Source organism: Sarcophilus harrisii, chromosome 2, assembly GCF_902635505.1.
Source record: "Sarcophilus harrisii chromosome 2, mSarHar1.11, whole genome shotgun sequence".
Taxonomy (NCBI): Eukaryota; Metazoa; Chordata; class Mammalia; order Dasyuromorphia; family Dasyuridae; genus Sarcophilus; species Sarcophilus harrisii.
This window is the reverse complement of record NC_045427.1, coordinates 198,974,308-198,991,377: the sequence shown is the minus strand read 5'-3', so window position 1 is coordinate 198,991,377 and position 17,070 is coordinate 198,974,308. Positions and strand designations below refer to the sequence as shown.

The following is a 17,070-nucleotide window of genomic DNA, read 5'->3' as shown; positions in this document are numbered from 1 at the left end:
TTACTATACATCTAATCTTACCATAATTAACCTACAAATGTTCTATTATCATCATCCCACTCCATCCCTATCCCAAGTTAAACAACCACAGCTCCATCAGGATCTTAGGCAAAGCCCTGCATGGCCCAGGATGGCCTTATGGGTAATAAACTGAACACTGGAGATTCTATTCCCGTTCTATGGATATTCCATTGGCTTCTGATTTGGAAAGTTCTTTTTTAAAGCAATTGTGATAAGATGAAAAGTGCTTACAATATATTTGTAACTCGAGGTATATGATTTAATTATTGTTCTTCCCCTTTTATAGATGAAGAAATAAGGTTCAGTGACTTCCCTATGGTTGCATAATAAGTAATAAATATTATTATTTGTATGTGTTATTATCATTTTTAAAATTCTGTTTCATCTTCCTTACTCATTTCTTGTTTAACCTCATGTTGTCCAACTTCTTTGGTCCAGGATATTCTTTACACCTGTCCCACACACTGTCATTAGGCTCCTGTCCACCTGTCTGTAATTACTTAGTGCCAGGTGGTATAAGGGGTGCCACTGGATAGATCTAGTGAGGCTCCATTCTCTTGCTGCTGTTCTCTGACACACAGTATTTCTCAGATGCTTTCTGGGCCTTACTTAAAATTAATTTCTCCTAGATTGTTGAATAAAAATGTTAAGAAATATCAATTCATGCCTTAGGTTACAGTCCCATCAGAAAACAAATCTCTGCAACCACACCTCCCAGGTGTCCTATAAATTTCTGTACCTTACACCTATAGTGCCCACATCCATCCACACCTAGAAACAAGCATCACCAATATCTTGGCATAAAGTTTCATGGTATTTTGGCGCATAGAAGCTATTTGCTGAATAATGTAATGATTTGAACAACTTGAATCCCATTTTGGAAACGTGGGATTTTTCATGTTCACAAGAATAAGATCCCTGGGGGTGGTGTGGGAGGAGAACTTGGTGTGTACAAAGACATCTCCTCAGCACATCTTTTTTTTCCCCCCCATCTTGTAAGCATCATCCAGGTAAAATAGATGTATCTCCTCCTCTATTAAGGGATCTCTAGAAACTTCCAGGAAAAAAAGATGTCCTTCTGTCCCTCAGCATCAGCTAATTATTTATCCAAAAAGAACTGGAAAACCTCATGAGAGCCATTTAACATCCTCAAAATGGAAATTAAACCTGTTTATTTATATTCAGCAATGAGAAAAAGTTACACATTTCTGAAATATGTTACTGATAATAACTGCTCGGCAACATACTTGATCAGTTTGATCTAATGGCAGATTATTATAAACAAGACTATTGTCCAATGTATCACTGGCAGAGTAACAGGCATTGTCTCATATGAAGAGGAGGAAAACTCTTAAATACTTCCAGATTTTCTAAAAAGACTTGTAAAAAATTTGTTTTGGCTTCAGTAAAACATTCTTTACAAGCAAGCTCTTAAAAAAATCCATCCAGTTTTCTTTTATTAGAGTAATTAAAGAAATGTTAGGCATTTGGAGTATATGATATACCTTTAATCCTCTATATTTCCAAAATATTGATTTTACAAAGAACCAACTGTGGATGATGCACTAAACACTGTAAATGGAACTGCTTCAATTTCTGATGGTGTATTTGTTTAAAAGGATCTGTGGCCAAACCCTGGACTCCCAAGAATTCCAGACTATGCTAGTTCTTGAAATGGTAATTAAAAAAAAAAAACTATATTCAAGCAAAAATGGTTTTAAAAAGAAAAAAAATTCCAAAGTGCAAAACATCTGATTTTACTTTACATTTTTTAAAGTAAATTATTCAATTGTGGCCTTTCACTGGCTTTACTCTAGTAATCCTAGCATTTCCCAAAAGGAGAATTTACAGGTTTCTGAATTGTGTTTTTTTGTGTTATTTGGGTAAAAAAAAAAAAAACACATGTTACACATCACAGTACCCCCTCTGAGGTTTCTTTGGTAAATAATTATAGAAATTCCATGATATAGCTTATCCTAAATGACAACTAGATTAAATTCACTTATTATCCTTTAATGATATTTCCTCTACAGGACCACTTGTTTAGAAGAATTAAGAAAAGCAAATGCAAATAATTAAGGCAACTAATTAACCAATTTGAAAAAATTTTATTCCATCAAACTTATAAGTGCTTATATGTTTTTCAAAATGTTTATTTTTGCCACTACATTTTATGTAAAACCTCACTTCCAAACTGGTTCCTATTTGACTCTAGGTAGATATACTCAGATTGAAAGAAGGAAGGAAGTGAAATAATATGCAACAACAAGCCAGAGAGGCAATACAAATCAATTGGTTCCTATAGACAGTCTTGCTGTGTTCCATCTAAGCATTCTAGTCTAGCTTATTGATGGCTACCAAGTATTAAATGATGGTGATTTATTTCTGACAATAGAGAATCTGAAGTGGATTAAGATGAAAGGCACCAAGATGATTAATGGGTTGGTAAATGAAACCTATGATGAAAAACTAAGGAACTGTAGTTGTTTAACCTAAAGGAGAGAATCCTGAGGGGTGGCTTATTAACGTGAAAAATTTAGGTTAGATGTCAAGAATAACTTCCCAGTCTTAACTTATTAAATCCTGGAATGTGCTATTAATACTTTTTTTCTCTACATCATCTATCAAATTTTATTCTTTCCTCTCTGTTTCAATAATTACAACATTAATTCAGGCTTGGTACATTCTTCATAAGTTATTATGAAGAATAAAGAATAAATAGACTCTGAATAAGATGTCATTTTAAAAACTGTCTATTTTTAACAGAATCTCACTTTTATGTTCAGAATATTTTCTTAGAATCATCACTTTGATCATAATATGGCTCTCTGGCTGTTGCACCTGTCAAAGAACTAAATCTTTGACCACACTCTTCCTAATTATATTACTTCCTTTATTTCAATACAAAAAAAAAAAGGTTCTTGATACATATGTGCTGTTTTTGCAATTCCCTTTGTTTTGAAGGTTGTTTTTAACTCCTTTGGAGTTCACTATATGTCATAAGATCATAGATTTAGAACTAGAAGGAATTTTAGATGACATCTCTTTGGAAATGTAAAACTCAAAAAGAAACAGGAGCTAGTATGAGAATCTTACATGTTAATCTGCATAGTTAATATGTAGGAAGCATGTTAACTTAGCATACAACATATTATCATATATGTTCTAATGTATTTTTATTTATTTTCCTAAGTATTTCCCAACTACATTTTAATCTGGTTTGGCTGCTCTCTTTGCAGAGAGCGTATTTGACATCTCTGATTTAGTTCAGATCATTCATTTTGCAAATAAGGGAACAAAGACTTCCCCAAAGTCCCTTCATCGAATTATTTCATGCTGGACTCACAACAGTGGACCTAAAACAACTCTACTCCAAAGCAAAGTTCCCTTCTTTCCACCATACAAAAATCTGACATTTCATCAATTCTATAAAGTCTTAACTGACAAAGTGGGAAAATGGTGATTAACTCCAAACCTGTTTAGTCAGAACTGTTTTAAGATTTCTATTTCATTCTCCATTCTGTACATGAAATATACATTTCCAGTCACTTGGGGGGAACAGCAATAATTATTTCATTCAGTCATCAAATATTTACTAAACATCAATTACCTAATACCCTAGTAGATATTATAAATCAATCCATCAATCAACAAGCATGTATGAAGCATTTGAAAGGTGCCAGGCACTGAGTATGCAAAAATAAAAATAAAACTGCCCCAGATCTTGAGAAGTTCACATTCTGTTGGAGAGTTTATAATTATAAGAAACACAAAAGAAATTTAACGTTTGGCCACTCTAACAAAGTCACAAGCCATAGATATATAAAATAATTGGAAAACTAATTTAAAAAATTATATTGTACTACTTACAGATATAATAGGAATTTAGGAAAAGCCAAATGTAATACAGATTACAGTAATTAGGGAAGACAATGGAAGAAATGAAAAGAAGTGGGTGTTGAAATATATTAAGGCTTTACAATGTAGAAGGGAAGCTATCCTTGGCATTTAAGAGATTTTTGAATAGTTGAATATGTGTCCATATAGCTTTTTTTACATATTATTTCATGCCAATGGAATGTATGTATCATTGATAATAAGCTCTTAGAAAGTTGGGGTCAGGCCTATGTTATCTTACACAATGTGTTTCTATATGGCAATACTGCTGTCTTTTGAATAAAAATGCCAGAACATATTATTTTAATAAATAATTGGGAAGAATTTGTGAATGAATGTGTGTGTGTGTGAGCACAAGTCAGGCAGTAATATACCAAGTTACATTGAACTAGAAAGTAGATTTCATTGACATGAAACAAACTTTAAAGACCTCCCTTTGATATGGGTACTTAGTCAAATGCACAAGTATCAAACATCTTTTGAATGACTAGAATATAAATATACACATGACTGGTATTCCATTCAAAGTATCAGATTAAGAGATTGAATGCTTATTTCAACTATGCTGTAGCTGACTAACATATTTTAGAAACTATTTTTGGACACTACCATCAAAAGTCTACAACACATAAAAAATACCCCTAATAGTGTTGTCTTGATCTTTTAAGGATAGATTTAATTTTAGAAATAACAAAAAAATTACTGAAGCCAAATTTCCAAAGAAGTAGGTGATAAAAATAAGAATTATTTTTCTGGATTAAAAAATGAGGTACTACAGTTCCAATTGTTTAGTGATGAAGAGAGTTATCTACACCCAGAGAGAGAGGTCTGTAGGAACTGAGTATGGTTCACAACATAGCATTTTCATTCTTTTTGTTGTTGTTTGCATGCATTTTATTTTGATTCTCTTTTTTTTTCTGGTTTTATTTGATTTTTCTTGTGCAACAAGATAATAAATATATGTGCATATATTGGATTTAACATATATTTCTACCATGTTTAACATATATTTGACTACCTGCCATCTAGGGGAGGGAGGGAAGGGAGGGAAGTGGAACACAAAGTTTTGCAAGGGTTAATGTTGAATAACTGCCCACACATATGTTTTGAAAAATAAAAACTTTAATAAAGGAAAAAAATGAAGTACTAGTATTTAGAGTTAAAAGAGATTTTTAAGATTATTTAACTCTAACACCATTTTACTAATGTGAAGAAAATAAGGTAGAATAATAAGGTTAAGTGGCTAGGACCTTGGCTTGTTTTAAAATGTAGTTTTATCTATTTTTTATTATCTATTATTATGTTAAACATTTACCAATTGCATTTTAATCTGGTCCAAGCACATTCAAAAGTGTTTTGGACCACAAGTGCTTGTTTGATACCTCTAGACTAGATGACATCTAACATCTTTTCCAACTCTAAATCAGGATCCTTGCACTGTCCCCCTGCCCCTCCAAAAGAATCTAATTACCACTAATAACATTACTTTAGTGAACGATGGATACTTTAAGGAATCTGTATAATAATAAAGATATTTTTCTTTAAGGCAAAATGGTCTGCCTTTGGGAGAAAGATTAGGAAAGGCAGCAGTCATTAGCTTTCTCATTTGTTTGTTAAATAAGCCATATTGGGCATTAATACTCAATAAGGACGGGTTCCTTCATTTCTAGAAGGCCCAATTCTTGGATTCAGATTAAATCTTCCTCAGACAGAAAAAAGGGTAATGTCTGGGTCACAGATAATTCTCTGAAGCACTCTTTAATAAGGTTCTAGGAATCTACATTTTGGCATCCTATCGTTTACCCTGTACTTTGACTTCAAGGAAATCAAACAAGTATCCTCTGCTGGCAGAAACCCAGTAACATGTGGATATGTTCTCCTATTACACTTGATTTTCTACCTCCTCTCCAGCCCCCCTTTCACTGTTCTGATCTATTCCTACTCTAGCCAAGAAGGGACTAGTGTCTGCTGGACATAAGCCAACTAACAATTCAGGCTGCAAACTACCTGAGTAAAAGGTAAGTTTTAGCCTGGCTACTCCAACCCCACAGTCATCTTAGATCAACTAGGGATAAGCAGACTCACTGACATCATGCCAGGCAAATATCTGGATGGGAAACAAGAAAAACTCATTGCATAGGAAGTGTTAGGAAGGATTTTAGAAAGTGAGATTATTTCACCCAAGTAAGGCCAGCCCTCAGCTATTTCACTGGGCCCTCTGCTTTCATAGGTACTGCCTGAGCAGGCCAGTCCCTCTGAAAAAGGCAACTGGTTCTCATCACTTTTCCTGAAATTTTGTTTCCTACCCAAACCAGAAAAGGAGAAAATTTAACTACTCCCTCATTCAAGGAAGCTGTCTCCTCTTCACAGCTGAAATACAAATTCAAAAGCTCCTCATGTCATGGCATTTGTCACAGGAATTGGATTAAGCCAGTGCTGTCGTAACATTGCCCATAAAGTATTTCATCCTGCATACCACAGAAGTACTACAGTAATTTGTGCATAATCAAGTTATTTATGAGGGAAACGTTCCAAAGACATAATACCTTTATTCTACAATCAATTTTCTCTCACCAAGTCTGGAATTAGGTGAGGTTCCCAATTTAGACCCATCTAAAAAAAATTACCAAGGTAGGGTTTACATGGTTCAGTTTTATCCCCTATATTTGAGTGGTAGGTGATATGGGGTCATTATGAAGTAGTTATGAAATTCCTTTCCAACTTGTCCACTATTTACCTCACAGAAATTATTATGTCACAGTCATAAACCTTAAATAACTATGTGATCTTGAGTAAGTAACCTACATGGTTTCAGTTATCTTTTCAGTTTTCTTATCTGTAAAATTAGGAGATTAGACGATATTGCCTCTGATGGCCCTTCCAGTGCCACAGAAGCTTCTAGCCGTCCTAACTGTTCCCATATCTTCTATTTCTTATATAAGAAGAAATAACCCCTCCACCTTCCTTGAAAACAAACAACAAACAAATAAACAAAAAAAAAAAAATCCCTTATAGAATGAAGGAAGCTGTCATCCTTGTGTGGATATGAAGATCAGAAGAAATCCATTCTGTGTCCCACTCCCAAAACTTTTATATGGGTGAAATGAATACCCATTTCAAATTAGCAATTTCATTTCCAATTTCCAATTCAATTTTCAAATTAGCAAAGGCACCCTTAAAGGAAAAAAGGAAGTCCAAAATATCAACTCAAAACAGTAGTGTTGTAATACAAAAAGCCTAGGGGGCTTATGGTCAGGAGAGACTCAAGTTGAATTACTGAATTATGCTTCCATCACTTAACCATCAAGGTGAACATGGGAAGTCATTTCACTGTATTTAGTCTCATCTGCATATCTCAGAACATTTTTTAAAAGTATTTTTGTTAAAAAATTGGTTAAAAATTTTGTTAAAAAAATTTGTTTTTAAAAAAATGTGTAATTAAAGACCTTTAAAAGTTCTCAAATACCTTTAGAGAAGTGACTTGCTGGAGATCCTATAGCTCTTAAAATTCAGAAATCATGGAGATCTTTGCTTTTCCAATGCCTACATATTATCTTGCATAGAATTGTTTAACTGAACTTATCCATTCATCTTATTCTAGTCTGATATTTCTTCTAAACTAGAATGCCCTCAATGGCCAAGCCACCAAAAAATATTTTTCTTCCATCAAGCAATTCCTGATATTTTCTCTTCCATCAATTGCTTCTCTTGTTGATATTTCAATTTTAATAAAATTTTCATAGATTAATGGGAATGGAAATAATGGTTCTCATCATATCCAAATATAAGATAATTCCTTCTAATTCATCATTTACACAATTTTTACTATGCAATAAAGAATTCATCTTTTTTACATGTTCATTCAATGTTTAAACATTGTTGCTAAAATGCAGTATTGATGTTATTGCCATAATGCCCTTTTTTGGTTTTGAAGAGTGACTACTATAGTATTGTAAAGAAACTTCCCAATGACAGACTACTTCCAGAGTCCTCAAACAGACAAACCTGTTGTAAATAAGAATTCTCCTTAAAAATGGCACTCTGACAAGGCAGTATCAGATTTTTGCACAATTACTTTTATCATTCATGAAAAATCCATCTGTATGACTGGCTGCAAATATGCTGGCAGACAAGGAATTCCAAGGAAGCACAAATATTTTTTAAAAATCTTTGCAGGGTACATCTTGAATATGAGTGAAGATTTTCCAAGAACACTTTAAAAAATGCTTGTGAAATAAGAGGCTTTTTCTCACTGCTTAAGGAATTTCAGACATCAGTGAGCAAATGGAAAAGGATACTTTGAGAAAAGGGGAAGCTTTTGCACCCTGACAATATTACATCATGCAAATCTCTATAGTTTCTAAATCTGTATCTCTTTTAGGTTTAAGCCTGGTGCTCATCAAATCTAATATCTTTTCTTCCCAGCAGGAAATCCATTTGTTCATTCACTTAAAGAATGAACATTAATAAATATTAACTAATGAAGAAAATATTAGGTACTTAAAAAGAAGGGTGATATAATGGGCAGGGCATCAAATTAAGTTGAAATTCCATGTTGAACACTAGCTAAGTGACAGTTGGCAAGTCACTTAACCTCTTTGTGCCTTCATAACTTCATATGCAAAATGATGGGGTTGAACTCAATGACTTCTAAGATACTTATCTACAAATCTATTATCTGCCTACTAGGTATACAAAAAACTGTGCTAGAGGCTAGGGGGGCTATATATGGTTTAGGTAAGAGATGGCAACTGCCCTCATGGAATTTATGGTGTAAGTTAAATTTTTATTTTTGGTTTAACAAAATATTTAATGGTATTCTCCATATTTCTTAAAGAAGGGAAAAAGAAACCATTAATTCAATTCTCATGTAATTCAGTTTCCTCAGTTGTAAAATAAAGAGATTCAAAATACAATTAAAATATTTTCTATTTCTTAGTAGTTAACAGATTTCTTTTTCTGTATTTTAAACTATTTTTCTTTCTTTTTTTATTATAGCTTTTTAATTAATTAAATTTTAATTAATTTAATTTTTAACAAGATATATGCATGGGTAATTTTTCAGCATTGACAATTGCAAAACCTTTTGTTCCAATTTTTTCCCTCCTTCCCCCCATCCCCTCCCCCAGATGACAGATAAACCAATACATGTTAAATATGTTAAAGTATAGGTGACAGATATTTTTACAAATACTTCAATAGATCTGTTATCCTATTGATGCAGATATACTCTCCATCAATTCAGATAGCCATCTTTCTAGGATAGCTCTCATCTTGGATGACTCTTGTTGATAGTGTTGTATCAATTATCTGCAAGCAACTGACCCAAGATAATGAGGGCCTTCTTCTGAATAGATCCCAATGAGTTTCTGCCTCTAATATTCTAAATTAGAGCTATTTATTTTGAATTTTCAATGTATCCCTAGAACTTAGTACAGTGTCTAGCACATAGTAGGTGCTTAAAAATATTTATTGAATGACTGCCTGAATGCTTGTGTATGGCATGTACTACATCTACTACAATGATGATTCAAAAATATTAGACATATAGCATGCTTAAAGATGCGCTTTCAAAAAAAAAGTGTGTAAATCAAATGTTATGAAATCTAATTATATGTAAAATGAACTGTCATTGGAGAGGGGATAGACTGCAAATATTTAAATAGAATCACTTTGTAGAGCAATTAATTCCTCCCAATACAGCTGGCACTCACCAGAAATGGAAACAAATCAAATTCAAGACATTTTATATATCAAGGCTGTAAACACCCAGGGACAAATCATCATCTTTCTCTTTATATCTCTAGTACCTTGAAAATGACTTAAGCAACAATGAAGAACTGTGAATGACTTAGCTATTCTCAACAATATGATGATCCAAGACAATCCCAAAGGACTAATGATGAAACATACTATCTGCTTCCAGATAAAGAACTGATACTGTCTAATACAGACTGAAGCATGTCCTTTTTTCACTTTCATTCTTTTTTTTTTTTTTACTTGAGTCTTCTTGTATAAAATGACTAATTTGGAAATGTTTTACATGACCGCACATGTACAAACTATATTGGATTGCTTGCCATCTCAGGGAAGGAGAGAGAGAGAGGGAGAGAGAGAGAGAGAGAGAGAGAGAGAGAGAGAGAGAGAGAGAGAGAGAGAGAGAGAGAGAGAAAAAAGAGAAAGCATGCTTTAAAACAAATGATTAAACTTTTAATGTGTATTAGGGGGAAATATTATATTAAAAAAAGACAAACATAACAGTCTTTTAATTAGTAAGTTGAACTGAATTAGAGAGCACTATTTTCAGTATCACAGGAGAGAAAATGTGTAAGAAAAGTCCTTGTTCTCAAGGAACTTATAATCTAATGGGAATCTATGCCATATACACATAACTATAACATAAAATAAAACATAATAAGTATACTAAAGAATGCAAACAAGGTGAATAGGAAGTTTGACATGGGGACTCAGTACCAAATATAGGGATTAGGAAAGGTTTCTTGGAGGAAGAAGAAGGAATTTGTGAGTTGGATGGAAGGAGGATATCCTAAGCAGGGAGAATTGGCATAAGCAAAGGTATAGAGGCAGGAAAGTACAGAGCATGCTTGAGAGTCTTCCACTTTTGTGGGACTACAAAGTATGTGGAAGAGAGTAACATAAGATAAAGCTAGAGATATAATAGTCAAGATATAATAGTCACCAAATTATAGACATTTAAAAGTCAGTCAAAGGAGCATGAATAAAAAGCATTAACAAAAAGTTAATCTGAAGATTAACTACAGAAGAGTTTGTGGGGTGATTCCTAATTCCTCTCTCAATAACAACATCACTAAATCTCCAAAATTTGCTTAGACATATTGAAAACCAGAGTTATCTTTGCTATGGATTTCAGGAAAGCCTCACATTCACGCTAAACAGGTATGCAGCTTTGAGAATGTAGTGGTTTTATTTGAACAATTCATGTCAAAAGCAAGTTTGAGAGATCGAGTTACAAAGAGTGATAACATAAGTAAGTTTGCAGTAAGTTTCTATAAATCAAAAAATCTTTGCATGCATATAGTGTTAAATAGTATATTTATCATGGATCTTACTCAGTTGTTAAGCTCTTAGGAACCCTATTCTGCATTCCTCTTTGTGCCCAATACATTATAATAAGCACTCAATAAATATCTATTGAATGAGAATTTTAAAATACTAGTTACTGTATATTTTTGATCAGGGGAGTGGCATGCTAAGATCAATACATAAGCAAAATTAGTCTGGTTTCTATATGAAATAATATTTAAGAGAGGAGTGGGAATGAAGGTGGAGAAACATGGTAGGAAGCTATTGCAATACATGAAGCTGGAAGTAGTAGAAATCAAAAGGAGGAAGAGATTGAGAAATGTTGCAGAGACAGGCAAAAAAAAAAGACCTAGAAGCCAAATATTTAAGATAATTTGGATGGGGTGAAAAGTCAAAGATGACCCCCAAATTTTAAGCACAATGGACGTATAAGACTTTGTGGGGTGCCAATAAAAGGCATACTGAATCAGTCAAAGAGGGAGTAAGTTTCAGGAAAAGATAATTGGTGTGTTGAAGTATTGATGGAATACCCAGGTGAATTTGTAAGCATGGAATTCAAAAGACTTACCAAATCTCAGACAGACTGGCAACTTTCTCTTACCTGTGATCCAATAGTTTCCTGGAAGCACCTTCCCAGCTGAGTCTTAGCTGCAACAGGATATACGTGAGGAACAAGTTGCTGATGAGAGTATGTTGAATGTATGGTCTGAGTCTTCTGAATGGGTACTCCTTGATAAGAGATTTGTGACTGGCCTGGTTGGCTTTCTTTCATCTTTTGGCCTGTGGAGCCATCAATTCTTGAAACCTGATGAATCTGTACTGAGGCCTCCGGTGGATGTTTCACATGGATATTCACTATGTTTGGGGGGAATTTCACTGAAACAAATAGGGATGAAGAAAAAGAAATTCTTAGTAAAATTTCATAATAATAAATAACCTAATTATAAAACATTTATCAAGATAAACAGTTTGCCTACATTCCATGCACAGTTTTTAAAAACCATAGTAAGTTCTTACTGGTAACAGTTATACACTTCAAATTTGCAATTACCCTAGAATGCAAAGCTTCTCTAAAATAAAAAGGCAACTGCAGAAATGAATTATAGCTTCTGACAGTAATACTTGAAAAGAAAATTAAAGCCCACAAAAAGATATTTTTTGGGGATGAGTCTTGTATAAACCTATGATGTAAATGTGTGATTCAGCTATAATTTGTGGGTAGATTATTGCAAGGATCACAGCAGAGATTAAAAGTTTCATTACTTGTTTCTGCTTTGATGGCAATTTTAATATTTGTTTTTCACTCTCAAAAGAGAAAGTTCCAATTTTCCACAGCATAGTCTTTTTTTTATAGCAACTAGTCAGTTTCTACTATGCTTGCCAGGGCATTTTAAAAAGTTGATAAACTGTATTATTTTAAATTTATAACAAGATTTGCATTCAATTTGTACTAACTTTGAATTAAAAATTCCTTAAAGTTTTCAAACTCTAGGGAGAAAATTTGCATTTCACTTTTGAGAGAATACTGGTTATTATTAATAAAGCTTATGTGTACTTAAAAGGAAGAATAAATTTCAAAGACTGACTTCAGAAGATCTTGGAGACACCATGACAGTCATCTACCAGTCTCCTCATTTGAGAACAACAATCTCCCAATTAAATCCTGGCTGACATTTCTCATGATGCCTGGAAATGCTAAGGTCACACAATGGGGCTAAGCTCTGTATAGAAAAATATTTACCTTTGACTCCTTGCTGGCCTGTCATAGTCAGAGGAAGGGTATGTGTAGAGTGAACAATGTGTGTTCCCAAGCCTTTGTTTGATTGCTGAGGATGCTGGTAGAGTTTAGGGGCATTAGCACCATGTACTGGGATCTGGCATAGCTTCCCAGTGTAATTCGGAGGGCATTGGCATTTGTCCCTTGAACTGCATTGACCTCCATTCATACATGGAAGGTGACAAATTACTGAAAAGGAAAAGGACAAAATGAAAAGAATGGTTAGTCTATATCAATGTCATATATACCACATCAATATCATGGACAAAATTTAATTGAATAGAAGATAATAGTAAAAATTTGAAGTAAAGAACTGTCAAAGATGGAATTAGGAAAAAAGTAATGATCCACAAGGAATTCAAAACCTACATAATCTATAGGCAATTGATAATAATTATCAAATGAGAGACACAGAAAATAATGGTTATAGAGTGCTAACTCTATATAGTTATGTGTATATATATATATATATACATACATACATATAAAGTAAAGTGAGTAATCAAGGAGAGTGTTCAAGTCTCCAGGAGGAGGTAAGACTTGAGTTGAAACCTAAAGGAAAGAATATGAAGAAAGAATTGGCAGGGAAAAGAACACACAAAAATGAAAAAGTTAGAATGTGCATGGTATATTAGAGTATGTAGAGTTGGTAATTTCATCAACAAAATTGGCTGGGTACAGAAGATGGTCAATGAGAAAATATTTTTCTTTCAAACTGACACTGAAAATGACTGTATAAACACAGTGCTTACTTCTAAAAATCATACTGTTACTTCTAACAGCTTTGAGGAACTCAAAAATGAAGGACATTAAAAGCAATTCCATCATGTGCTGCTTATTGTTTTTGTATCTAAATATCAATCAACATCTCCCCAAAATTCAGTCACTCTGCCCAAATATATCTGGCATCTTTTCAGTATAGTAGATTGATCAATATAAGACCTGGATTAAAACGTCTACTTATGATACATACTGTTTGTGTGACCATAGGATAAATCATTTATTTCCATGTAAGATTCACTTTACTCATCTGTAAAATGGAGACAAGCCCACTTATAAAATATTTCACAGGGTAGCTGTGAGACACAAATGAGATAGTGTACTAAATATAAAATATGCTGCAAACATTAAAGCAAGACATAACATTTTAGGTAGTATAAATATTCTCTGTCAAGATAATATTAGTGGTACAAAAAGAATTGTTAGAAGAGGGAGGCTCCAAAATTATCTATCCCATATAGTCCTTTATTTTATATAGAGTGGGGAATAATACTCAGAAAATTTCAATGATGTCTGCGAGGTCAAGCAATCTTTCAATTAATAAACAAGCATTTATTAAGTGCTTACTATGTGCCAACACATTGTTGTGCAAATGAATAATAAGAAGAGAGTATGGTCTCACTCTTCTAGGACTGTCTCTTGCTATACAACTTTATATGCTTATGAGTATAAACTACACCCACTTCTAGTTAGAACTTGCTGATGAAACTCTCCAGCAAGTCTATTGATGTGGCACAGTTATAATTCCATCTTGCTTTTCCTGAGTAAGCCTTCCCAGGTAATTTTTAGAAAGCAACCTTTTGGATATTGGTCCATGCTTTCTGATCCTAATACCCTACCATCAACATGATACTGCAGGCACTTTGTATAAAAAAAACTTATGTAAACCCACTTTCTGTGAACTGGAGTATCTGTGCTGCTGACCCACCCAGCCTGCTGACCTGTGGGAATGTGGGGAAAGGGAAAACACAATTATTTCTGTCCCTGACTGAATTGCTGTACCTATGCTGAGCTGAGTTATTAATACTGATACACCATTCTGATCCATTCTAGTACTTATCACTGCATGCGAGTCACCTGACCTCTCTACTAAATTTTCATGACATAAAGGCAAAAACCCTGATTTCAACGAATTTATTTTCTAGTGAAATTGAGGCAGATCATAAGTGAAGAATTAGAATACTGTTCTCAACTTCCAGTCCAGTGCTTTATCCACTTGGTACCTTTCTCTATTACAATTCTTCTATCAGTGATGTAAGATGTGAATACCTTTCTCATTTTGTCAACTGCAAAAATCAATGTGAGGCAGAAGAGAGAAGGCATGGAGGACACATAACTAGACTAGTTAGAATAGTCTGCAAAGTCAATATGATTCAATAGTGCAATGTGTAAGTCAAAAATGTTAGTGCAAACCTTAAGCTGCAATAATGGTTAAGATAAATACTTCTACTACTATGCTCTGGCTTTGTCAGGTGACATCTAGAATAATAAGTTCGGTTTGGGGCAACACGTTTTGGGAAAAATACTGATAAACTGTGGGATTTACAGAGGAAGGCAGTCAAAATAGTAATGAATCTGCAATCATGTCATATAAGAAATAAAGAGAACAGGCTTCAAGAGTTTCTCAAGTGCCATTATGTTCAAGAAGGGTTATGCTTCCTCTTTTTGGCTCTAGAAGGCAGAACTAGGAACAACAAACAAAAAAATAGAGGGGGAAAATTCAGTTCAATATATGGAAAAACTGTATAACAATTAGAGCTTTACAAGGCTGAAATATTATACCTTGAGGGTGATGAATTAGAGGTCTCTAAGCCAAGGCTGGATTACCATTTTTCCATCATATTTGTAGAAATAATCTCTACTTAGGTATAGGTTGAACTGAACAAACTCTAAATTTCCTTTCAAGTCAGAGATTCTATGATTCTATTTGGTGTGTATAATTATGTGAGAGTGGGAGACTGGAAAGTACAATGGGTACATATCCAACCAGGCTATTTTATGGACTGTGCAACCTAAAGCAGAGGGATAGACTAAATCAATTTTGTATTAATATCTTAGTATCAAGCCTCAAAATAAATCAGCACCTAATAGAAATCATTATCTAGGAAAAATAAAATTTGAATAGAATTTAAAGTGATGTCCCATAGCTGTACCCAAGTTAATAATATTGTCAGTTGATTCACTCCTAGGATAAAAATACCTCTCATTGTTGTACTCCATAGTTGTCAAGGAATTTTTACCCATGGAATCTCATGCCATCCTCCTAGCATGCCCTACAATTGTCAAATATGTAGCCCTTGAATCACATGCAACCCATAACATTCCCAAGTGGTCCCAACCCAAATTAAAATGTAATTATGCAATACTTATCAAAGGTTTTAAGAGGTGAAGAATTCCCTCTCTTGACCTAGTGTGGTCTTACAGAAATAGGAATAGAAATCAGGAGGCTTGGGTGTGAATCCTACTTCTATTTCTCTCTATTTATATGGCTTGGACAATTCATTTAACATTACTAAATCTCAGTTGTAGAATCATATGCAGAAAGAGAAAGCTGGTTTAGGGGTTCTGCAAGTTACCTTCCAGTTCTCCTATGTTAGCAGTAGATAGGATTTTGAAAGTGAAATGAAGAAGACATGTCTGAATGCTTTTTTTTCACATTTTTTAACCCTGTGATTTTGTCAAGTCAAATAACTCTGTATCTGTTGCCTCTTCTGAAATAAAGAGAGAATTTGACTCAATGGGCTGTAAGGTCTCTTCTAAATCTATGATTCCATAACTACAAATTATTGCATATATACAAGTGGGCAGTATATTTCATTTTTTTCTATTGCCTAGAAATAAAACTTAGTAAGTGGTTGTTTATGTGTTATAATTTGAATGATCCACAGGTCCTATTCAAAATAATCTCCCCCCACACTTCAAAAATATTAATTTTGTTTGGTAATGCTGCCTACAATTTCACTATTAGAAATTCATTTATTTTGGATTAAAAAAAAAAGAAATATTTATCAAAATAAATAAAAATTCAATGAAAGAAATAAAATAACTTGCCTTACATCATAGTAAACAAGTGATGGATATTGATTGCATAGTATCCCAAACAGTGCTTGGTTTAGAGTCAGAGGCCCTGAATTCAAATCCTATCTCTCCTACTTACAACCTGTTTGATCTTAGGCAAATCATTTTGACAATTTTAGTAACTTCCTAAGAAACTTCATGGAGATAAATGTGAGAAATAAGTCCTTAGAGAAAAGACAATGAAGGGGAGAGGGTATGTGAGGTAAACTAGAGAGGCAGAAGTGAATTAGGGGAGAAGAGGGGGCATTTTGGTTAACCAGGAAAGGAAATAACTAATACTAGCATATTAGATAAAATAGCCTTTCAATCTATCCTCTGATACTAAACTATGCCCTTCCACAATCAGTAACAATTGAGGAGAAGAATACTTTCCAAAACAGATAAGAGGGAATGCCCAAACTCCAAATGTCAAGTAAACATTTTTTAAAAATGATTGAGTCTACCTAAGTTCA

General features: G+C 33.7%; 1 protein-coding gene across 6 annotated transcripts in view; it reads right to left on the bottom strand.

Annotated features, from left to right (window-relative positions):
* Positions 1-17,070, bottom strand: part of LTBP1 (latent transforming growth factor beta binding protein 1) — a 421,971-nt gene that overhangs the window by 189,034 nt on the left and 215,867 nt on the right. For all 6 annotated transcript variants that reach the window (XM_031951251.1, XM_031951252.1, XM_031951253.1 and 3 more), the window contains 2 exons: positions 12,725-12,949; positions 11,585-11,859 (listed from right to left, as the gene is read on the bottom strand). In XM_031951251.1, coding sequence (XP_031807111.1) covers positions 11,585-11,859; positions 12,725-12,949 — 500 coding nt within the window. The remainder of the gene's footprint in view (positions 1-11,584; positions 11,860-12,724; positions 12,950-17,070) is intronic.